We start from the raw sequence: 26,197 nt of genomic DNA on the forward strand, positions 1-26,197 counted from the left end.
GAAGGACTCTAGGTTATTTTGGCATTTAGTCAAATGGGGACATGACAGGTTAGAAGAGGCTAGTTCTAATAATGTCCCTCAGGATGCTTGGGTCAAGTTTTTTTGTGATCAGTATGCTTCCAGAGACCAGGCAGCAGATAGAAGAAGTATGCCTTCTTTACCAGCAGAGGAGGACATCTTCACTCAGAGCGAAATAGTTACTGCTCTTAATACTGTTCGAAGTGGGCGGGCTCCTGGAATTGACGGGGTTCCGGCAGATGTTTTTTTGAATGACACTGAAAAATGGTGCAAATACATTTATCTGTTAATAAATTTTATCAGCAGAGGTGCAGACATCCCAGTAACCTGGCGGGGTGCTGTAATTATCACTATATATAAGAAGGGAGATCGAGCTCAGCCTGGTAACTATCGCCCCATTAGTTTAATTGATACTATCCAGAAGGTAGTGGGGCGAGTAATTGTCAATAGGTTGCTAGATTGGATTGATGACAACAACATCTTATCCCCCTTCCAGGCTGGATTTCGCAGGGCAACCAGCACTGTGGATCAAGTCTTCCGTTTCCAACTGATACAGTGGAAGACCGTGGTGCTAGGCGGAGGTAGCCTGTATGCAGCATTTGTTGACCTGCGGGCTGCCTTCGACCTGGTACCTAGGGCTAAACTGTGGGAAGTGCTAGAGACACTAGGTGTCCCTGGGGACCTGTTGACTTTAATTATGCGTTTGCATGAGGGCACCTATGCCAAGATACGCTGGGGAGGGTATGGGAATGACACTGCCGAATTTCCCGTAGAGCGCGGGGTTCGTCAGGGTTGTTCAATGGCCCCTACATTGTTTACCCTTTTTATCAATGGTGTAGTTGCCCGCATGCAAACTCGGGCTGTGGATGCCCCTTCTTTGGCAGGTGAGAAAGTCCCTATTTTAATGTTCGCCGATGATACTTTAATTTTATCAAAAACACCAAGTGGTCTGCAAAAGGCATTGGCAATATTTGATGAGTTTTGTGTTGATCACGGTCTGGAAGTGAATGCGTCCAAGACAAAACTCATGGCTTTTAATTCGCATAGAAATTTTAAATCAAATATTTCCATGAGTGGTCGCATTCTGGAACTTGTAAAATCTTTTACTTATTTGGGGATTCTTATCTCCAGTGGCAACAACATCTAAATATTGCTATACTGAGGCACAAGCAGCTAGCTGGCACTATTATCAAGGAGCATAGGAAATCACTGACAAAACCCATCAAACCTCCCTTGATAATATACGAGGCAAAAGCAATTGGGTCTGCCTTGTATGGTGCGGAGCTTTGGGGGAATGAAAATCTCCAAGAGCTCCAAATATCAGAAAATAAATTTCTTAGGCTGTTAACAGGTACCCCACAGAGCAGTCCGCTATTGCCCCTGCGTTATGAGTTAGGAAGGAGAGAAATTTCGGAAAAGGCTAAATTACGTCCGATTCTATTCTGGCGTAGACTTTGGACTACGCCAGAGCTCTCTCACTACGCGGATGGGTTCATTGATGTTATTAAATCTGACCATTACCATAAAATTAGATGGTTTAAAACATTAAAAATTGCACTGTTTAACTTAGGACTAAATGCTCTATGGACCGATCCTGCTGGGGCTTTATTCCCCACTAAGATCGCTTTAAAAAACATTTTTTGGGAACATGTTGCCAATAGGAGCATGCTTAGTACTAATAATGGGACCTTGACCACCAGTTTCCTAGAAATCAAGACGTATCCCAACTATGAAAAGTATTGGGATTACATCACGATCCCCATGGACAGAAAATTGTTATTCCAACTGAGGGCAGGCTCGCTCCCTCTTCGTAAATTAACATCTAAATGGAAATCTGGGGGCATAGCCACTTGCCCAGTCTGTGGGGTAGGAAATGAAACTCTAGGTCACTTTTTGTTCTGTTGCCCAGTATATTCTGTTCCAAGGCGTGTCTGGTTGGCTCCTATGTGTAGGAACTTAGGCACAAAAAGTAGTATGGTGGCGTTGCGTATTGTAAAATCCACTACTGAAGATTGGATCAATATTGCCATTGCAAAATATTTGGGGTGGGCATGGGTCTTAAGGCAGAGACTGTTGGTAAACTAATCACCCTCTACCAAATTTCCTAGGGACTGCTAGACATATGTCTATTCTCTGTAACCGTTTAATAATAGTCCAGAGATTGCTAAACTACTGTTTACTCTCTGTAATTTTTTAGCTGATCAGAGACTGCTAGATTTTTGTCTATTTTTTTTGCTAATGATTATTTAACGTATCATCGGTTAGAACTTTTAATGTTATGGATTTTAGAGGATTCTCACATTGTCATTACGATTGTTATTCCTCTGGCTTTTTTGATGGTAATGATCTTTGAACCTGTATATATGATGTGTCAGAGTTTTATTAATTGTTTAATTTTTGTAGGTATATTGTGTATGTGCTTTGTCTAAATTGACTCTGTAAATTTAATCGCTTTTTATTATATGTTGTATGTCTTGCTTTTATGAGTAAAACTCGAATAAAGCACTTTGAACTTGAACTTGAACATCTCACCTGCCTTGAAAACCCTGCATTGGTTACCGGTTGCCAGAACATCCACGTTCAAGCTACTTTGTATCACCCACAAAGCAATACATGAAATGGGACCGCTCTTCATCAGGAATAAAATCACCAAACACATTCAACAAAGAAACCTATGCTCTAAAGGGGCATCTCGCCTCAAAATCCCAAGATACAAGAAAAAAACATGGGTGGCTCATCCTTCTCTGTTCAAGCAGCCAAACCATAGAACTCTTTACCCCCAATATAAGATCCACCATCAACCACCTTATCTTAAGAAAACTACTCAAGAATTGGCTCTTCCCCACATAAGCACCATATGCAAACAGAAATTTACAGCATATTCCTCTGTATATAAGCATTTATTTTCACTATAGATAAGTACCTATAGGTGTGTATTGCTTTGTATAAACATGTAGAATAATTATGTTGTTGAAAATAAATACATAAAAAAATAAAAAATCATCTTTGGTATACATGTACTTACTTCCATTGTCCATCCATGTACCTTCCATGTACTTGGATCTGTGTGTCTGTTAAAAGCATATCCAATGCACTATCCTATTTCTCATCCTGTACCTCTATCAATATCTTTAATATACATATACTTACCTCCTTTAAGAATCTATATACTTTCAATGTACTTATGGATCTATATATGTATCACTTTCTTCTAATTTAGCATTTCAAATGCACTACCCTATTCTCAGCCTATACTTCTCTCAATACATCTTCTAGCCCAACCTCTGACTCGTCTCAAACTTCTTTCTATTACTCTTTCCAATGCACTATCCTATCTCTCAACCTACACATCTATCAATATATCCTCTACATCCACTCTCTCATTTATCCCAAACCCCATACCACTTATATGATCCCTAAAATAACCCTTTCTAGACTGTCTACTATTCTACCCCTTCTTGCATCATCCGACATCTCTTTTACTATACTGTTACCCAAAACAAACCTTTCTTAACTCTTCCCTCTTACTCTCCCCCTCAAAAAACCATTTTTACTCATCCAAAAACCTCCTCCTACTGCTATGACCTCAAACAAACAAAACTTCTTTCACTCTTCTGTTCCCCCACTCTCCTTTTCAATCAAAAAAATAGACTAACATGTTCACTTCTCAAATTCTATATTCCACTATACTACTATACCACTAATCCTTTATGGGTTCCAGAGTAGCGTGCTACTCGCCATTAAAGTGTTTCAATACCCCATCAGGGTTACCAGCGCTATATAAATGCAAACCTTTTTCCTTTTCTACCCCTCCCAATCCTTCTCAATGCAAATAACTGACTAACATATCCACCACTCAAATTACTTTCATGTTTCGCCAAACCAATTTAACAGTAATCCTTATGGGTTTCAGAGTAGCGTGCTACTTGCCAATCAAGTGCTTCAAAACCCTATCAAGGGGTAGCAAGCGCTATATAAATAAAACCTCTTTCCCTCTTCTATCCTGCAACCTACCCTTCTCTATACAAATACCTGAATAACATATCCACCACTCAAATGACTTCATATTTCACTATACTAATTTTCAACACTAATCCTTTATGGGTTCCGGAGTAGCGTCCTACTCGCCAGAAAAGCACTTCAACACCCATCAAGGGTAACAAACGCTATATAAATACAATTTTTTTTCCTCTTCTATCCTTCTGCTATCCTTCCAAATCCAAATAACTGACTAACCTATCCAACACTTAAAATGTACTTGCATGTTTCACTATACTTATTCAACACTAAGCCTCTATGAGTCCCGGAGTAGCGTGCTACTCGCGGAAAAAGCGCTTTGACGCCTCGTCAGGGGTAGTACGCGCTATATAAATATAAATGCAATTACAATACTATACAATACATAGCACAAAACAAATAAACTATATAAACAAGAAAAAACAGATAACCATTGCACCTCTTGGCCCAGTACACTTTTACTCACTAAGTTATCTTGCCAACAGCGTTCACACTCCCCAGATTTCCCACGAACCATAATTATATCGGTTTGCTATCAATAACCAGTACTGCAAAATAATGCAGACAGCAGGGTCACCACCAGTTAGATACATAACCGTAACACTCTGACGGTGTCCTTCATATGACCCTCTTTTGAGATAAAACATAATGAACAAGCTCATACTAAAAAACAATAATAAAAAAAGAAGTAGTGTGGTCCCAAGCTGCATCAAAAAATACATTATGGTAGAAGAGATGATTAATACTCTAGATCCAGTCATTCTGCAGCTTATGGTGGGACTCCTCAATTCTTCCCTAATGGAGGGGCATATTCCACAGGCATGGAAACATACCATGGTCTTGCCCCTTCTCAAGAACCCTAATCTGGAACCTGCCAATTGGTCTAATTAAATCAATTTCTATTCTTCCCATCATGGCTAAAATCATGGAGAAGCATGTTATTAGACAACACTCCAGTTTCATGGAGTCCTTCAATCTGGGTTTAGGTTGGGACACAGCACCGCATCAGCACTTCTAGAAGTCACAGAACATCTTAGACGGCTCTTGGATGTGGGTGAGACTTCCGTGCTGATCCTACTTGATTTCAGCGCGGCCTTCAACACTATCTTATCTCACTCTCTAAGAGAGGCTGGCCAATCTAGGTCTCCAGGGTACAGCCCTTTCCTGGAAGCCATCCTTCTTAAGTTCAACACTGCTTAACATCTATGTGTGCCCATTGGCTGACTTGGTGGGAAGTTGTGACCTTACCTTATTTTCATATGCAGATGACACGCAAATAATTTTTTCCCTGTAATCTTCTCAGAATCACAACTCCGCTGCCTCGAACTCCTAATTGGGCTTGGCCACAGCGTAGAAGAACAACTATTCACTTACAACTTAATGGAGACAACGGAGGTCCCCAGCATTGGCCGGAAATCCTGGGCCCTCTTCAGGATCCAGCCCCCAAGGTCAAGAACCTTGGCTTCCTGCTGGACAACAAGTTGCCAATGAAGCCCCAGGTGGCGAAGGTGGCTGCCACCCGTTTCACCATCCTGAAATGGCTGTGGATAATCACCTTGCTACTCCCATTCCCAGCTCAAAGTATGATTATTAAGGCATTCATTTTGGACTGGAGTATGGCAACGTAATTTATCTGGGGGCTGATAAAGCCTCCATCAGATGGGTGCAAGTGGCCAGAACTCGGTGCAAGGATGCTCTATAGACTGCCGAAAAGAGCCTGGGCCTCTCATCTCCTCTGGGAGCTCCATTGGCTTTCAGTAGAGAAGCAAATCCACTTTAAAACCTTGTGCCATGTGCAAAGAGCAAGATGGGGGGGCAGGGAAAGGGTGGGGCTGAGTGAGCAGCCTCTGGGTGCCCACGGAGGGTGCTCCCAGGCAGAAGAAGTGACCGGATCAGTTGTTTAAGAAGAAGGTCAAGGGTCTGATTCCCACAAGTTGCAGTTCTGCTGTAACTTGATTAGAACAGCAAGCTTCAAAGTCGAGATTAATTCATCTGTACCCAGTGCGTAATCATTCTTGGGTTAGTCAATCGAGACATCTCTAGTTTGCAAGGACAAACAGCGCAGAGAAAACCCGGCACGTCTGTTCCCGTTACGTGAATCGACTGACTAACCCCTTCTCCGCCCCACAGTCCTGATGAAGACCCGCAGTGACCCATGAATAGGGCCGTACTAGGGTTGAAACGTCGACGAAAAACATTTGGATCAGCTTTATGGCATTCTGTGGCATAGCTAACGAACGTGGCCCACAGTAGCAACTATACAATGAGAATTTGACTGACCAAACACCCCCCTTCCCCTCTCCCCACTGTATATGAAGTCACGAATGTACCACTGCACGATATATCACTGAGCACTTGAATCTCCTTTTTTTTACAAATCGATGCGCCATTTTTCAGCAGTGTATTCAAATTGTTTTCAAATGCAAATAGGGTATTCATGAATGTGAATAATTCATATAAAATACTTTGATATACCCGACATGGTTTGGATATAATTATTTTTGGGGGCTTTTGGCTTTTTGTTTTGATTGTCCTAATTGAAAAGAAATGAAGTGCCGAGTTAATTCAGTAATTTGTGGAAGTAATTTTTTTGAATCCGACAGAACCATACTTTAGTATTGCCCAGGTTCTGAGGGATACTGGGTTATCCCATTGTAGCTTAATATATTGCTGCTGATCTGAGCACTCATTTTATCATTTTATCATGGCTGAACATTAATTAATTTTCTACAGGAATGTGTCACACAAATAGAAGGAACAATGGTGTCCAACACTGTCTTTTTAGAGAGAGACAGAAAAGTAGCATCTCTCGATGCCTCGTGGAACAAGTTTGGTTGCTGTTTATGCATGGGGTCAATTACAAAGAGCTTTGCGTGGTCCATTTGCCAATGGCTAATATTTAGATGCTAAGTGTCTGCGAAATTACAAAAACAGGGCAGTTACTCCAATTGCCCATAAAAGCAGGACACTTTATGAAGCAGGACACTTTATGAAGGAGGCCACAAGACAGATCGTCTCCAGGATATGCTGCACAATATATTGAGGTGGGTGCTCAAGATACGTGGTGAAAATTTTGGTTTAATTTTCCTCAAGGAATCGTTCTTCGACTCAAGGTCCAGATGGCCCCATAAAGAAGACCTTTTATGTCACCAGGAAGTCAATTCAATTTCAATTCAAGGATTCTTTATTCGATGATTAAAAATCACCATAAAAGCACATACATTATACATAAGTAAAAAATTCATTAAATCATTTCCAAGAACCCGATTACAATAATTATTATTTACATATTAAAAAAGGAAAAGAGGGATTGTGACACTTTAAAACAATTAATAACAACTTTTGAACATCATTCTTCACCTCTGGTTACCCTTAAACGGACCGCCACTTTGATGAAGTTCATTATACAGCATAATGTTAACGGGTCAGATGCTTTCTGTAGGTATGTTAGGGCCTCATTAGCATGTTCCAAATTTGCTTGTTTTAAAATTTTCACTAGAAATCTGCGCCTAGGCATGGTGAAGAAAGGGCAGAGTAGAACAAAGTGAAGGGAATCCTGCGGAGACCTATTGTCGCAGCCGCAGGATCCCTTCTGCTCAATTGTTGTTGAGAACCCTGCTGGTGATGCCAATAACCCTGCTGGTGATGCCAATATATAAGGCAGTAAATTTAATCTGAGGCGGCACATCAAAAATCTATCCTGAGCGTTGTGCATGAGGTACAAATATGGCTCCATACCCTCGACGCTCTTGGCCAGATTGTGAGCCCTCACTGTCTTTTTAAGCCCTTCCGCCTCAGCTCTCTGTTGTGCTTTTTGCTCCAGAAAAGCTTTTTTTACTAACGTCTTATGCTGGGCTGTAATTGCTGCAGGGTTAGTGAAGAGGTTCCTATAGCCAAGGGCCTCTAAGGTACTCTTTACATAATTGAGCCATGGTATTCTCATACAATTATCCCTTTCTAAGCAATCATTTAAAATTTCTCTGCTTAGAGACGCGTCAGGGTTGACCCAAATTTTTAACCAGGCCACTATTGGCCTAAGTTTTACCTGATCTTCTAGGTAAGGCCTCCCTAATTCCCTGTGTGCTATAAAGCCCGCAGTGCTTGGGGGTACCCTCAGGATGGGTTTTAGGTATTTATTTTCCTCCCGCTGAATTTTTACAGTATTAACAAAACCCCATACCTCTGCCCCATAGGTCACTTTGGAGCAGCATATGGAGCTATACAGGTTCATCACCTGTTCAGGGCTCCATCTGCCTACCCTCCTACCATAGCTTGCTATTGCCCCATTGGTAGCGATCATTTTACTGCAGCGATCCTCAACTAGTGAATTAAATTGTAAAGCCCCGTCAAAAAGTACACCTAGATAGGGAAATGTTTTGACCTCTTCTATTTTGTGGTTTCCTATCGTGTACGTAAATTTGGTGCAAGGTTTGTTACCAGCCAGCAGCACATATGATTTGCCCAAATTAACAAAAAGGTCTAGGGAGCCCATAAATTTGACAAAACCGTCAATCAAAATCTGTAAGCTCCTAGGCGTACGTGCGAGTAGGACCGCGTCATTTGCATAAAGCAGAACCGGAATATGACGCGTCCCCACCCTTGGGCAATCTCTTTTTAAATTTAACAAAAACTGCTCCAATTTATTTATATAAAGGGTAAATAAAAAAGGGGCAAGAATACAACCTTGCCGAACCCCACTCTTACAAGGAAATGAGTCGGTCAGCCCCCCCTCCCTACTAAAGCGAACCTTAGCAGAGGTATCGCTGTGAAGTTCCCTTAAGATATTAATTAGGCCACCCTCTATCCCCATGAGGGACATCATGACCCAAAGTTTCTCCCTGTTAACATAATCGAATGCTGCTGCCAAATCCATGAACCCCATGTAGATGGCTTCATTGCTGGCCATGGTGTATTTGGCTGTCAGCATATAGAGGTTCAGGCATTGATCACTGGTGGACCTCCCCGTCCTGAATCCATATTGAGTGTCCGAGAAGGTGTTATTTTCTTCGGTCCACTCGGACAGTCTATTAAGGATCGCCCTTCCCAGGAGTTTGGCCGATACATCGATCAGGGAAATCGGGCGATAACACCTAGGGTCATCCCTGTTGCCCTTCTTAAAAATAGGGACGATTATGGCCATAGACCAGGACGGTGGCAAGCCACAAGTGATGGCAGTATTTATGACCCTGGTCATTATGGGAGCCCAAAGTTCTACACAGCTCAGAAACAAATCAGGGGGGATTCCGTCAGGGCCAGGAGCTTTATTTTTTGTCAGTCCCTCTATTCCTGCCGTGATCTCCTTGATGGTAAACTCTATTACAGAGCCCTGGTGTGAGATCTCGGGATGCTCTTCGCTGCTTCCTGGCTCGTAGTTATACAGTCCCTTGTAATGAGAAACCCACTGTTCTGGGAGAATATTGGATCCTATCTCCGGGGTGTTATTTTCCTGGAAAGTAGGTTGATTAATAATTCTCCAGAACCCGGACATGTCCCTTTTTTCCCCCGCTTCTTTAAGATCTGCCCACGCTTCTCCCTGTAAGGCTAATTTCCTCCTCTTAATCACCCTCTTGTATTTATTCCTGCACACCATGATTTGTAGGGAGTACCTTGGTTTATTCTTAAGGCTGCTTTTGAGCTCCCTCAAGGCCTTTGAGCAGTCTCTGTCGAACCATCGTGGGTTACAGGGGTTCCTTGTGGGCATGCTGGTTTTTAATAGACCATCTATAAGATAAGCGATCTGGTCAAATGCTTCAAGTAACCTCGAGCCTTGAACAGCCATGTCTAAACAATCATCAATGGCGGATTTACCAGAATCCATCAGGGATTTATAGAAAGTTTCCCCGTCTATTTTGGACCACTTTAGTCTCCTACCCTGGTCTGTTACCTTTTCCGTAATTATACCTTGGTATCTGCCTTTTGAGCCCGCCTGATACCACAGCCCCAAGACAAGGGGGTTGTGATCACTAAAGCTGCTCCATTCAATCCCTACACTAATGACTCTATTTATTAAAAGTCTAGAAGCCAAGATATAATCAATAATGGATGAGCATCCTCTGCACTTGAATGTAGGTGGGAGGGAGCCATCCCTCTGCACACCCATCATATTGATAGTGTGCTCTAGATCGTAGTTAAGTCCGAGCTTACTAAAAGCTGACCCATCCGGCGTGTGGGAGAAATGCGGTCCGTTCTCTACGGGGCAATGGGACCAATCAACATCATTTGGGTCCTGAGCCGAGCATAGGTGACAGTTAAAGTCTCCCATGGCCAGCAGAGCAGGTGCCTGCCCCTTTTTCTGAGCTATAATTTCCTGACCCAGTCTATCTTCCAACTCTCCTACAAATAAGGTGTGGTCAACCCCAGCCCCATTGTTATAAATATTGAAAACAGTGAGTCTTAGACCCTTCCCGGTGAACCGTGCTGCTTGTATGGCATGGGAGTTCCAGTCTGGGGTTGACCAGCTGCCCGGGAGGTTTAGATCTACATAAATGGATAGTCCTCCCATGGCTCTCCCCGATCTCGTTTTTTGCGCTGGGACAAAGAAACATTTATACCCCTGCATATGGAAGTTACTGTTATCAAGGGCCCATGTCTCCTGTAGGCTAATTACATGAAAATTGCTAATATAATTACGCCACTCTTTGTTGTTGAATTTAGCTGCCAAACCTGCTATATTCCAGGAAATGAATCTCAGTGCCTCATTGACCTGCTCTGTTCCCCCATGGGGCTCGGGTTTGTTCCACAGTCTCCACCCGACCTGTTTCCAGCCCATTTCTTCCCCCTATGAGTTCAATGGCTGTAATCCTGGGCACGTCTGCCTCAATACTCCTAACCCTACTTGGTGAGGTGTGTTGTACCAGGGGGCTTTGCTGCTCCAGTTCCATTAAAGAATCTACTGTTCTTATAGAGTCCCCTGTTTTTACAGCTCCTGGGGATACAGTTCCCGTTCTGTTGGTAAGTCTGCCCGTGTGTCAATCAACCCCCTCAAGTCCATTCAGGCAATTAAATCTATTGAAACTATGGAGGGGTAACTCCGGGCGAGGATAAACTGGCCGAGCGTTAAAAATCATAATGTCTGCCCCTCCGGGCGACCCTCATCCAGTTATCAACGGTTTGATTGGGGTGCATTGGGGTTTGATTGGGGTGCATTGGGATAGAGGGGAAAAAAAAAGACACATGGAGGGTCTGAATTGTTGATTCCAATGATCTGTTCTTCCCTCGACATATATGCATAACGGTCCCAGCGTCTCTAAAACTCACCAGTATGCAATCCCCAATTATAGATTTGTTTGTTTTGCCCACCCAAGGCACCCTTCTCACCATGATGATTTCATTATTGAGGTGTACCGGAAGTGGTCTGTTCACATTCAACCATTTGATTACCTTACTTTTCAATGAGCAAAAGTTCTCAACTTCGCCCACTTCAAGTGGGGGAACACCAGCCATGACTACCGTGAAATCATTTGCCTCTGGGGGGAGATTGGGCCTACGTGGCCTAGGGGGAGGCTTCATTGGGAGTGGAAGAGCAGTACTACCAGTAGTTGGTATTGAGGGAGCTGAACCTGCAGGTGAAGATGGCCTATTAGGATTAGGCGGACGGGCTGGGACTGAATTAATCATAGAGGGTTGTGGGGGGGGGGTGACAGTGGTGACCTGGGGGGGGCTAAACTAACTGCCCTATTAGGGGGCTTCTGGGGGGCCATTGAAGCGGGAGTACTCTCAGAAGATCTGCCCGGCAGGCCAACCGAGGATTTCATACTATTTAATGTAGCCTCCAAAATGGTGAGTCTAATCTCAACCTTTTTGATGCTCTCGCTAATTGGCAGTAGTAGGGACCTGAGCAAAAATACAAGATTTCCTAGCGGAACAACAGAAGGGGCGACATTGGTAACCTTGTTTACCGTAACATCTATCAAGTCGGCAACAGTGGTAACCTTTTCAGGGGGTGTTAAGTGTTCCTCTTCCAGTGACCTCTCCGGGGGTAGGGGAAGTTTTGTTGTCCTCCCGAAATCAGAGTGGGGGATTTTTGGTTTCATTTTTCCTTGAACACCCCTCGACTTCCTCCTGCGTTTATTCGGTGGGGGCCCATGTTCCCCTTGCACAGAGATTAGCTTGGGTTTAACTTTCCTAGTTTTGGTAACCGGTAGGGGCTGGGAAATTAAATCGATAGTCACACTACTTTGGCTGTTAGAGGGGGTTAAGTTAATGGTAGGGTCAGTCGGGTTGTTGGTACAGTCCCTCAGCAAAAGTGGAACATCATCCAGCGAGGCTGACTCCTCACTAAGTGACATAGAATTATCTCCGAGGGGCCTAATCTTCAAATTTTCTATAGAGCGCCTGCGCTCTGCCCTGAGCTTGATCAAGGTGCTTTCTTTATCCACTTCTCCCACAGCCCGGGGGAAATAATTATCTAGAGTCCTGTTTTTTGCCCCTCCCGGCTTCGTGGGAGTAGCCTCCCTAGCCGGAGAAGGCATAACTAACCGTAATAAATGCAAAAGTAATAAGAAAATTACCAGGAGAGGAAACCAATGTTCAAAACACAAGCAAAAAAGGGTAGACCCAGCCCAGCCTAATCCGGCCTATGACGGCCTTAGACGGTCCCGCCCTTGTCCCGGGCTTCTCCCGGCGCGCTCCCGCTCGCTCCCGCATAGCGGTAGCACGATTCGCCTTTAAACAGACTAAGGCACACTCATAGGCTGATAGGCGGGTGGGCGTGGCCAGCGGGGAGAGCAGCCCAGGTGTGTTCAATCGGGCGCGCAGGGACTCCTGGACACTGGAGTCCCGGCGTTTATGCTCGCAGCCCCGCTGACGCTGTAGCCTGACCCGCGCTCCTCTCCACAAGTTCCCAGTCAAACAGCAGTTTTACGAGCAAGACGCTGCGGGACCCGCGAAGCGGGTCCGGCGAGGCGCTGTGGTAATCCCAGGTGCAGCAACTCACAGGGACACAGGAGAACAATCCAACAACAGGTAGGGCGTGCACACAGCTTCCAAGGAGGTCCCAAAAAGCCGGCGGCAAAGTCTACTTTTCACTCCGTTGGCGGGGGGGCGTGGCCAGCGGGGAGAGCAGCCCAGGTGTGTTCAATCGGGCGCGCAGGGACTCCTGGACACTGGAGTCGCGGCGTTTATGCTCGCAGCCCCGCTGACGCTGTAGCCTGACCCGCGCTCCTCTCCACAAGTTCCCAGTCAAACAGCAGTTTTACGAGCAAGACGCTGCGGGACCCGCGAAGCGGGTCCGGCGAGGTGCTGTGGTAATCCCAGGTGCAGCAACTCACAGGGACACAGGAGAACAATCCAACAACAGGTAGGGCGTGCACACAGCTTCCAAGGAGGTCCCCAGGAAGTCAGTCTGAAAGAGACGGGGCTGTGTCATGGTGAGCACTTGTTTGAAAGATGAGATGGGGTATGTTTTATTGGATTGGTAACACTAAACGTACCAATTTCTAATAGCCGACTTACTTTCCACATGTTATCGCCATAGAAAAAATACTCTCTAAGCAAATACTCTCTACGACTTCAACAAATACATAAACATATTGCGCCTTGTTCTAGAATGGTATGTTAATCAGCGATGTATAGCGCCTATGTGCAGTTGGTATGTTAATCGGCGATGTATAGCGCCTATGTGCCGTTGGTATGGCTGCTACGTGCTATGGCTTGTCTGCTCTGTGCCGTGCCGCACTGACGAGCCTCTAGAAGCATGCAAATGTTCTAATTCACCAGGTCCGAACTGCTCCCGCCTCCCTTACTTTTAAAGATTATATGGGTCATTGGAAATGATACACGTGGCATGTGATTAAACATGTTCCATGTCCATTAAGAGTTCAGAAGGTTAATGAACCTGCTCCCGAGGTATGTAGACAAATCCTGTGCACACGTTTTCAAATTACTTGGTTCTTCTGTAAGAACTCGATGAGTAAGACAAAAGTTCAATAAATGAGGTCGAGATCCAGCGACGTTAAGTGTACGTTTATAGTTCAATCTTGATCAGTACATACGAAATACAACTAGCCGACACGTGTTTCGTCACACCGTGTGAAGGATGTGACTCTTCAGGGCTGGGAAGGACATATGGTATGACAGTAATAAGAAATAGTGACAATAATTGCAGAGCGCATTAACAGGAAGGGGGGTTAAGGGGATAAACAGAGAATAGTGACAATGTGAGCGATTGGATACACCTGTCTATAGGTGGAGACCCTATGTTGTGAAAAGGACATGACAACGTGACTTGGAATGGATAGAAATTACACTCCAAAAGGTGCTGTGACATGGTGAAAATCAGGGGAAAAAAATGATCTGAGAAGAAATAAGCGCGTTTGTAATTTACAGTTAAGGTTAACAATTTCTAGTATTCGTACATAAGAGAAAACAAAATAAGCAAGTGCAAAATGGCACGTATTGGTACTATTCTCCGTTTATCCCCTTTAACCCCCCCTTCCTGTTAATGGTGATAGATAGACAGATAGATAGAGTGAGGGCGATAGATAGATAGATATACAGATAGATAGAGTGAGGGTGATAGATAGACAAATAGATAGAGTGAGGGCGATAGATAGATAGAGTGAGGGTGATAGATAGACAAATAGATAGAGTGAGGGCGATAGATAGATAGAGTGAGGGTGATAAATAGATAGTGAGGGCGATAGATAGAGTGAGGGCGATAGAGTGAGGGCGATAGAGTGAGGGCGATAGAGGGATAGAGGGAGGGCGATCGAGGGATAGAGGGAGGGCGATAGAGGGATAGAGTGAGGGCGATAGAGGGATAGAGTGAGGGCGATAGAGGGATAGAGTGAGGGCGATAGAGGGATAGAGTGAGGGCGATAGAGGGATAGAGTGAGGGCGATAGAGGGATAGAGTGAGGGGGATGGCCAGAGAGAGGGGGATGGACAGAGTGAGGGCGATGGACAGAGTGAGGGCGATGGACAGAGTGAGGGCGATGGACAGAGTGAGGGCGATGGACAGAGTGAGGGCGATGGACAGAGTGAGGGCGATGGACAGAGTGAGGGCGATGGACAGAGTGAGGGCGATGGACAGAGTGAGGGCGATGGACAGAGTGAGGGCGATGGACAGAGTGAGGGCGATGGACAGAGTGAGGGCGATGGACAGAGTGAGTGAGGGTGATAGATAGATGGATAGATATACAGATAGATAGAGTGAGGGTGATAGATAGACAAATAGATAGAGTGAGGGCGATAGATAGAGTGAGGGCGATAGATAGATAGAGTGAGGGTGATAGATAGATAGATAGATAGATAGATAGATAGATAGATAGATAGATAGATAGATAGATAGATAGATAGATAGACAGAGTGAGGGCGATAGATGGACAGAGTGAGGGCAATGGATAGATAGATAGATAGATAGATAGATAGATAGATAGATAGATAGATAGATAGATAGATAGATAGATAGATAGATAGAGTGAGGGCGATAGATAGAGTGGGGCCACTGCAATACAAGAGAAACATACAAATTAATTCTAAATGTATGCATTAAGGTGGTCAAAACATTAATAAACTGTCTTGTTATGTCGCTACCAAAATAGTGAGACACCAATGTTTCACTACAAAAAGAGATAGGTGACACTACCATTTTCTTTACTCTCGAGTGAAGAAGAAAATGAAAAAGTAGAAAGTACAAGAGTTGCCATCACCGATTTGCCTACTTTTCCTGCGTGATCAATAGTGCTCTAAGCATGCTACAGTGCCACCATGCCAAGATGAACTGCACCCAAGAACTAAAGTGAACACAAAAAAACGAAAAAGACAAAGAAACCACCTACTTGACACACAACTGTCGTATGCATGGTGCAATACAAAAAAACATAAAAGCGCAACGGCACGCAGGAGCGCTGCAAAGAAAGTAACCTCCAACTAGACAAGCAAGTGAGAAATAGTCCTGTGTAGTAAATGTAAATTACCTGGCGTTACTGGTCAGACAGCAAACCATCTGGAATTGATACAAAAAGTGCTGTTGAGTAAAGAGTGAAAGAAATTGCAATAAGCCAACTGAAACATCTGTTGAAAGGAAACTAGTGGCAACTCACCGAAAGTTCCACCAAAAAGTCCTTCGCAAGGTTACCATGCGGTTTGATGCATGGCATTCGGGACGCCTCTGCCGCGTTTTAAGGAAGTGCGACCCCGCTGACCTGCTGAGGTCACGTGTCACTGTGCCAGAGAACTAGAGCGAGAAATGAAAGTGAGGGTGGCCGCCATCTTATTGCGGTAACGCAATCATTAAAACGTTAGCAATCTCAAAGGGTATGCCTTGATCCAAAGCGGTGAACAAAAAACAGTGAAACTGCTCAAGTAAAGTATAACACTGTAGGAGCCCATGTTGCAGGCTGATTTCCACCGGTCAATGGGCGCCCATGCTGATACGTAATGCAAAGACTGTTAGAGGAAACAGCAACAGTCTGAAATGAAACCGAGCACAGAAGGTGCAAACTACTATGTTCACGCAAAAGTAGGAACGGATAAACATTGTGAAAAACGAATCCTATCAAAATAATATATAAACGTTCATTAAAACTTATGTAAACAAGACGAGCGTCGGGGAGTGGCTGAAGAGAGCAAAGGAATGGTGGGAGGTAATTCAGATCCTGCTTAAAACAAGCTCTGGCATTGCGCGGCGGGGGAGTGGCTTCCTTTGAAGTCTGATGCCGAGGCTCAGCAAATGGTGTGGGATGTGGCTGGAGATGTGCACGCGCCCAGCTCACATGAACTGTACCGAATCCGCAGTTTGGGGAGACTTTTCAAAAGCCTTACTATAATCTCATCCACCATCCCTACGGGATGGCTTAGACGAGACCTAAAACCAGCCCTGCCCCCTCGCCCCCCACCCTCTCCTTTCCCCAGCCACCCTTGTCTGGCAGAAACGAGCGCACAGCTTGGGGGAACTGGGAGAGAGTACAAATGTAGTGGAGTCACCTGCTGACCCCTGGCCCAGGCCCTGAGGTCTATTTGTTCTGGCCTTCCCATGTTTACACTGGGAGTGCCTGGGGAGCCCTGGGGTAAACACAGGTCGAGCCTGGTCTGGTGCGGGGTGACAAGAGCTACATATGCCAGAAGCATGTGTTACAAGCATTCGCAATGCAATATGTCTTACATTTGTGAGAGTTTACCTATTGGCATTGTAAATAACAATGCCTTTTATTAATGTTTTAAAAACCAACACATAAATAAAAGGCAGTGCCATTTGCAATGTCAATAGGTCAAACTCACGTAAATACAAGACCGATTGCTTTGCAAATGCAATAGGTCTTGCATTGGCGAGAGATTAAGCTTTTGGCATTGTAAATGGCAATGCCATTTATTTATCTGTTTGCAAAACCAACACATAAATAAAAAGTTTGTCATTTACAATGCCAATAGCTCTTACTTTTGCAAAGGCGAGACCGTTGCATTGTAAATGCTTGTTTCTTTAGTGGCTTAGCAGCCCTGCAGTTTCATTAGGTTTGTGCTGTGAACCCAGCCAGCTAGAATGTTTTCTGCTATGTAAATATAGGCATAAAGGGTAGCAATAAGAACAGAAGGTAAGATTAACTTTTTTTTAATAGCCACATTTGGGAGAATTTTCTAGTAACGGTGGGGAAAGGGAAAAAAATCCTCTGAATCAAACATCTTAAAAAATAGAAAAATGCACACTCCCTCAAAACATTTCTCACCGAATATTTGTCTCAAAACTTTTATAGTTTTTTCGTTTCAGTATCTGCGCCTCCCTCCAAAGCTATACTGCCCGCGGGAAAACAAGCCAGCAAAGTCTGTCTAAAGCTTGTTGTGCCGGCCTTCAGGCCCCAGGAAGTAAAGAACATTATCAGAGCCTGCACGTGACCCTCAGTCTGTAATCCCTAAATCGAAGATTCATTTATCTCCAGCTAACAATGCTTTAACGTAGCTTATATACTGCTTGAACATTGCTAAATGTTTTGAAATAAACAATGAATACAGAACCGACTCTTTCTTTCCTTTCATCTAATTATGTTCCGTGAAACATTATTGACTGTTTAAAAGGAACAATGTGGAAATTGCAATATCAGAGCCTACGCTCTGCGGACCTCGCTGCCACTACACTGAGGAAATTCCGGCACCTCAGAAATTGAGTTCACCAGACATTTTGGCTTCTTTTGCCTGTGGGAAAAGCTGCAATATGGAATGACAGTGAGTGGGGTATTAAAGGATTACCATCCCAGAGAGCCTGCACTTGCGACACATTTTTGCTTTTTTCCCCTGTAGTACCAGTTATAGAAAAACCCTATGCCCATGAACATATTCCTTTATAGGGTATTTCATTTTGGTTTAATAAAGTACTTCTCTTTTTATAAAAGATAAGTACTGAATTGGAAAACCATTATTGCATGCTATTTGGTTATTGCTGAGCTCTGAGTCTCTAACTCCCCCTCTCACCGTGCTACCCTGTAAGTCTTGGACTGCCCACCCCACTATTCTGAGTGTCAAATGTTGTAAGGCGAACATGGTGCTCAATTTGCAGCGCTTTAGGAGGTCTGGTCCCAGGACAGCAGCGGTAAAAAGCCTCAACCACCACAATTGTAGCTCAGTAACTCTTTCTTGGCCATTGGAGCCCAAGACTGGTTCTGACACCAGTCCACTTACCTCTAAACTAGATAACTATGCCAGTCATTATAACATTAGGCTCACTCTACCCTCAGACTGCCCAGTCACAGCCTCAGGCTATCCCAGTTCTTCTTCCTTTGCACCCATTCTCTGCCACTTCTCTCCACAGCTCTCGTCCCAATACGCCTGCTTTCTTCCATGTTTGTGTTCTTCCCATTCACCCCAAGGCTTGCCCGCTCTCCCCAGCGTATGTGCGTGAGACCCCCAAATTATGCCGCCTTACCCCCTCACTGAACCCCTCAGAGAACCCACTCTCCAATGGTACTAACACTGTGCCCATTTTCTCCAGTCCGCCACTTCTTCAATAAGCAGCTGTCTCTCTCTCTCTCTCCCTCAGCCTGCCTACTCCCCCTCAGTCTTGCTCGTCCCCCAAACCTACTGGCTCTCCTCTCAAACTCCCCACTGACCCTCTTAGCATGCCAAGTCTCTTCCTCATACTGCCTGCCCAAACCCCGCCATCTCACATTGGTCTGCTCAATCTCCCAGCTCTTATAAGGCTGTCACACCTTACTTTTGACTTCCAGTACTCCTCCTATCCTGCCTGTTCCCTTTCTATGCCCGGTCTCTTCCGGATATGCCTGTTCTCCTTCCAGTCTTATTCGCCATGCTCTCTCCCTCAAGCTAATCTAACCTCCCTATGCCAGCCCACTGTCCCGATCTGCCTTCATGCTCACCTCCTCAGCCTTCTGTTTCTCCTTCAACCAGTCTGCCCACTGTCCCTCAACCTGCCCTCCCACTCTTCTGGTTATAGCAGCTCTCTTTCAGCTTGTCTGCTCCGGCTCAGACTACCGACTCCTACTCACTCTTCTCCAAGTATGTCCACTCCCCATCCAATCTGCGTTATTATGCCTGCTCTTCTAAAGCTTGCCTGCTTTCCCCTCAGCCTGCCTACTTTCCCCTCAGCCTGCTTGCTCACGCCCTTAGCCTACCCACTAAACCTCACACCCTGACCACGATCCCAGGCCATTTCACACTATGCCTGCACTCCTCCACTCTACCACTTTTCCCCTCAGCCTGCCTGCTCTTCTCCCAGTGTAGTGAATGAGCCACTTTAGTGGTCTGATGATCTGTGATGACCCTCGATCACCACCATTGTGTACTGATTTTAGTGTGCTATGTTACTTTAGCCTTAATGTAGGATGGTCTTGCATTACAATAATCTTGCCAAAGAATAGAAGGTGTGGGATGTCGAGGTGCAGAGTTGTTGGTGATGGTGCACACATATGCTCCATAGTGGATACTGAGGGATTAAGTGCATAGTGTTATTTGAGTTAGGTGAATTATGACTTTAGCCTATTGGCTTTGACGTGGTCTAATATTATTCTGCTTTCCAAGTAGTAGAGGCCTATGCTTGAGCAACTCCATATTCTAAACTGCAGCCATCTTCTGAGCCTCTGTAGGTGAGAGGTGATATTTCAGATTACATGTGTTGTTCACCGGCAGTGAACCAGAGCAGACCAGTTCTTATCAGGAGGAATGTGCCTTCTTCGCATTGGCGCCATAACAAAAGCTTGGCCAGCTGCTTTTGGGTGCTTGGTGTGGAAAAGTACAGGAATCTTGTGAGAAAGGTAGGCGGGTTCTTCCAGAAGCGTCGATAGAGGATAGAGTTCTATATTAGAGAAAGGGGGTCCGAGAGAGATTCAGAGTTTCTGAGAGGCAGAGAGATTCTGAGATGCTGAGAGCTGGAGGGATGCTGAGATGCTGGTCTGGTGTTTTGGCGGTCTGATGATACATCACGGTGCAGACGTGTTTGTGCAACAGAGAGTCCGGAACCAACCAGAGAGAGAGGGAAAGAGAGACGGACCCTTCTTCAGATGACAAGATGCCTAAGATTATGGTGAGGTGTTCCATGTATATCTAACTTTATCTAACTATGCTTTTATTTTCAGGCTCTCTGTATATGTACTGTGATGTTTAGTTATTTCTTCCTTTTGTCATCCTATTATCGTGTAATAAAGAAACCCTAGAGCATATCATTTGTTTGCATTCCTTGTGAGGGAAGGTCGGGACCCTTTTTTTTACCAATTGTTGATACGGGAGGGAAATTGGCTCCCATCAGGGATGTCTAAATTACATTGCTAGGAGGAGCATGTGCTGTGTACCCTCTTAGATTGGGAGGTGTTGTGACTTGTTGTTATTTGCGAGCTCCTCAGCAATGGTCTTATATGTTGTCAGTGTGTATTCCTTTCTTGGGTAAGTATTGTGAAATGTGGTGTCTTTCTGGAACCTGAGAACGGATGTGGTAAGTAATGACCTGGTGACTGACAGAAGCACCAAAACATACAGAGAAGCAGGTCGTTACACCCAGTATTCCCAGTCTTTTCCTACTATCCCTGCTCTTTCTCCTTGTGTGCTCATTCCCCCTACTGTCGCTTCCTATTCTCTTACCAGCTTGCCCGCTCTTCCTAATCAACCACTTTCCCCTCGGTCTGCCTGCCCGCTCACCCCTTCTAGTCTGCTTGCCTAATATGTCTCACACTAGCCACTTTCCTAGATGTTATAATATTCTGACAACTTCTACCAATAGCCTGTCTGGTCTCTCCCCAGTATGCCTGATCTTCACCGCCTGCCTGTTCTTCCTCTCCCCACAGTCTGCCCACAATCCCACTCAGCCTACCCATTCTCTCACTCAGCCTACCGGTTCTTCCCTCTGGACTTTGATTTAGTATACCACTGTAGGTCCCAACTAGCTACACACTACAACCGCTTCTTAACATCAAACAATGAAAATCAGATACAAGATAATATTAACAAAGTAAATCCGAGCTCATGTATCCATTTCTCCCTTTAACTTATGCCAGGTCAGGACCGTACGGTCAACCCAATGCAGTAACAATCTAAGTGGACTATGAACATAAAAAATAAGAAATACTATGAAGGGACTGCTGCTGCTGTCGGCCGTTGGACGTCGCGAGCACTACCTTCGTAGTGCTGCGCACGTCCAACGGCCGACGCGGCCCCGCCCATTTTTAAGGAAGTGCCGCACTGCTGCGAAATCGCGGCCGCGGCCAACGGGTTAAGAGTTGTTCAAAGGTGCTAGATTACCAAAAACCATAAACTGTGCACCTGTCTCACACTTATTAACCCATCACATTACTAAAAGCTGCATCCCATAACACAATAATCGCACCTCATGGTCATCACGAACAGCACAGAAACACTTCCGACACAGGATTAACAACAACACTCTTCCCAGCACACACCCTACACATTGTAGTGCACTACGCGTGTAGGCAAGTGCTTCAGCACCCCAGAAAGGAGTTAGAAGCGCTATATAAATGCAGCAATACAATACTAATGTGGTTCATCTGGAAAATCACACTCCATTTAGCTTCTTAACAAAGAATTTACAAGTCATTCATCTACAGAAAGCCTAGTATGTATCATAAGTAAGGCTCCCGGGTTTTATGGTATTTATTTTTTCAACATTTCCGTCTGTATGTATCCATATTTATTTTTTGCTAATTTTTTCTGTTTTTATCCATTTTTATTTTGTGTTTTCTGTATAAATGAAGCTGCAATGGGAATTTTTCCACATTTGACTGATGAACGTATACTCGCATTTGAATGTCCCAAAGGTTTCAGCAGTATACAGTGTAAAAGCAAACACTTGCATTGTGGAATGGCATAAATAACTGAAGATCTGCACTTAATTAAACTTAATTAGGCAATCTATTGTCTTTTTTCCTCTGCCTTACCTCTCAATATGTACACCTACTGATCTGGCACTCATGATTGACCGTAGACAAAAATCATACAAAGAAGACCTATTTTCTGTATTTTTCTGTATTTAAAAATAAATACAGGCAGGAAAATAAATAGTTTTCTGTCTTTATTTATCTGTAAAAATCAGTAAAAACGAAAAACTGGGAGCCCTAATCATATGGTTCATGTGGAAAAGAATATTTTTCAGTAGTATATGAATGTCATATATAACAAGGCAGAGATATCAAAAATAAAGTTGTTAATATTTAAAACTCACTTTTCGAGTTTGAAAAATAGTGCACAGCCATCCACATGCTTTTTTTCCTGCTCACACATGATTTTGGCACGTGACTTTGGGGAAAAGAATCCATCATATCCTCGTTCTTTTAATGCTGGCAGGAACAGTGCGTAGTACTGCTCTGTTTCAACTTCCTGAAGATGACAGAGGGTGACACATTACATTAAAGGCTTTAAAGTTGAACCATATTTAATTCACTTTTCAGCAGGTCATCAGCTGGAGTCACAAGAACAGAGATGCTCTGTAAAATAATAACAGATGTGCATGAGGAAAAACACATTAGTACAAATACAAGAGGTACAGACAGCACTGGTAGCAGTGCAGTGGCCGCGCTGCCACAATAACTGCCTTTCCAACCCCACAACCTTTATCATTATAGAGAAGCCTAGCATTTACTGGAACAATCTTGAATCCCAGTGTAGAACCGGCTTTTTGGAGATCCCCCCCCCTCCCCCAAATAGGGGAGTCAAAGCCAGTGGCGCAGGGAAAACGCCTTGAATCTACGGGTCCTTGCATCAATCATACATTACCAAAAGAGACCAGGACAACCAGCTGTGGAGGGAAGCAAGTCATTTATTAGCTCGAGCTAAGGACAGAGGTCCCAGAATGGTACAAAGACAATTCTACGGAGACTGCTGCTTCAATCCGCAGCGCACACATATTTATAGTACTGGCAACCCCCCTCACACAATGCAAGTTTCTCATCTGTCCAGTTCTAGTTAGGCCTCGTGCTTCATCAGCCTCGGGTGGCACACTCGTGGCCAAGGAGCTTGTGCCTCAGGTGGCGCAATGTTCATTGGATCTGACTTCCGTGCTCACATAGCATAGTCACAGAGCATCTGTTTCTGCTTGCACAACACACACACAGCCTCTGTCTTCCGTCACAAGGTGTAGTCACAGAGCGTCTGCTTCTGGTGGTGCAACACACACAGCCTTTGTTTTCAGGACACAGATGGTGGTCACAAGTCACAGTCGCTGGTCATGAGAGGCTGAATTACCAACAGCTGACAGGAAGTGGCTGAACCTCTGGTGCAACCGGAGGACAAGGTGCATGAGCAGCTTTTGAGGAGGCTCAACCACGAGGAGCAGGGGGTTAAGCAAGGTTCAACAGAGTCACAGAAAGCAATTCGTTACCAGGTTGCCGAGCACATGGCAACACAGAATGAAGTCTTGATGGTCATTTTTAAGCACAGTTCAACAGACCCTCCTTTTGCCATGCAGAGGCAACAATCAGTCAATGTCAATGTTCATCATCTCCTGGACCTCTTTCTCTACCATCATCATGGCATTGTGATGGTGTGAATTCACTTGTTTGTGTGCCAAAGAGGTGGCACAGAATCCACACAGTGCGGGCATGCATTGAACACAAAGGCAGCAAGAGAACAATGCGGCTGCAACGATGGTAATGAAAATCATTATCTTCCATCCCCACTGGGATACCATGCTCCAAAACCAGCCTGTCAGGGACCATGAACCCTCATCCTGATGGATGTCGGAAGCAATCTTGTGGAGCTTCTGGATTGCTTGATAGACTGTTGGTGCATTATCGGGGATATAAATGCAGCAACTTGTTTTGATCAATGTGCAGACCCCTCCACGGTCCGCCAGCACTATGTCAAGCACCATTCTGTTCTGTAAAGTCATGAGGCGGTCGGCTTGAAGTTCAGCCGTGATGTTACTGAGGGCACCGGCAGTTGCGTTGATGGTGGCTTCTACCACCCTGGTGAGATGTCGGAGATTGCGGCTATTGACCACAGGGCCCCAAAATGGGAGGAACCCTTTAGCAAAGTCACCGAATTCTTGGCCAGCCGTGTCTTCCGGATCAACCACACCTCTTTTCTGGATGTGGTGTTTTGCATCGGCTGTGTAGGTGGGGGGTAGCAACCAAGCAATGTAACAGGTACCCGACCAAGACTTGGGCAGCCAGGTGTAGGCCTTGTTCCCACACACAAAGTACGTATTCAGCGAGGACACCAGAGCTGGGAGGGACGAACCATTGAGCTGAAGTGTGTAAGCACAGTCACTTTTTCCCACCCATACTGTTCCGCTGCTATTGATACAGTATTTTCCGGGATGTGGGTAGACAGGGAGATCTCTGATAGGTGGCAGCCTTTTCTTTCCCCCACCATTGTAGATATTCGATGGATAGAAAGACCCATGATTGTCCTCATATTCATTCTTTTCTGCTGAATCTTTGTCCATGCTTGGCCACTCTGCAGCCATGATGTGGCGGAATGCTTGTCTGCTACTGATCTTCCCCAGGGATCGTGTGGATGTGTCACCTGAATAGAATGCGTCAAAGAACACAGTGTACCAGCCGTAGGCCGAACCAGCTCGAGAAAAAGGAGCAGGAATCAGGGACATCCCAGTGCTTGCAGTATGGGGCGGCAACCCACATACCCAACAGTTTGTTGTGTTCACCACGAGCTGGTGCTGGTGTAACATTTGAATGAAAGTGTTGTTAAAGAAAGCTGTCCTTCTGTTCTTTTCATGGGTGGGTAATCATGGGTGGGTAATGACACATGTTGATGGGGGGATTCTGTAGATGTAGGAGGCTCAGGTGCTGCGAGGGCAGCGTGTAGTACCCACCCGAGGCAGGCCAGTCCCAGTGAAATAGTCATTAGTACCATTAGACAGATTGAGTGCCGGCCACGTATTGTCTTCATGTACTCTTGTTTCTTCATTTCTTTGCTCTTCAAGTTTTCAGGATTAATTTTCTTTGTCACGGTGCTGTAGAAGATGGCGACCGGAGCGGACGTGTAGTCGCCCGGCTCCGCCGGCCCTTGCATTCCGCTTTGAAATCCTGATATTTTTCCTGGTTATATCCAGCGGCGGAATGCGTCTGAGGATGTGCTGAGCGCACCGATCCCTTTTTTGACCTTCTAGCGCGCTCGGGTGCTGGGGAAGCTTGCGGTGCGACTCCCGCCCCGGACCCTCGCTTCAATGGCCGCTCGTCGTCGGCTCCTGGAGGCTCGGAGATGATCCGCTCAACTGGATAGCGCGGATGACTCATGCGGCGCCTTTCCATCTACAGCTATCACCACCGCACTGACGCTGATGTCTGCTGCAGACTCCGCTTGTACTGTGACTGCCGACTTGGGCAACTCGTGGCTGGTGTTTTTGCTCCGAAGGGGAGATGGGCGACACATGGTGCCGGGCGACCTAGCTTAGCGCAACCGATTGACCCTTCCTCCGTTGCCCGGCCCGGTCCGAGACGGCTTGCGGGAGGTGTGCCTGATTTGCTCTCGGCGCTGGTGTCTCGAGGACATGCTCGCCCATTCTGCGCCCTCCCCAGATCCACTATCGTGTGACGGCGCCATGGCTCCCTTTGTTCTGCCGCGGCTGAGGAGGAATCCCTCATTCCTGTCTGTGGACAACCTTACCCTGCCAGTGCGGTACATCGACTTGCGAGCACCGGCGCTGGAGCCTACCTCGAGGATCCTGCTACCTTCACTGTCCCACGGGTCTATCCTGGCCGCCCTTCGTGATCTCCGCTCGGAGATGATTGATGGCTTCCAGGCGCTGTGTG

General features: G+C 45.3%; 1 protein-coding gene across 2 annotated transcripts in view; it reads right to left on the bottom strand.

The window, feature by feature from the left end:
• Positions 1-26,197, bottom strand: part of CNOT6L (CCR4-NOT transcription complex subunit 6 like) — a 931,406-nt gene that overhangs the window by 342,428 nt on the left and 562,781 nt on the right. For both annotated transcript variants that reach the window (XM_078676356.1, XM_078676357.1), the window contains one exon: positions 22,648-22,802. In XM_078676356.1, coding sequence (XP_078532482.1) covers positions 22,648-22,802 — 155 coding nt within the window. The remainder of the gene's footprint in view (positions 1-22,647; positions 22,803-26,197) is intronic.

This window comes from Lissotriton helveticus, chromosome 2_1 (genome assembly GCF_964261635.1).
Source record: "Lissotriton helveticus chromosome 2_1, aLisHel1.1, whole genome shotgun sequence".
Taxonomy (NCBI): Eukaryota; Metazoa; Chordata; class Amphibia; order Caudata; family Salamandridae; genus Lissotriton; species Lissotriton helveticus.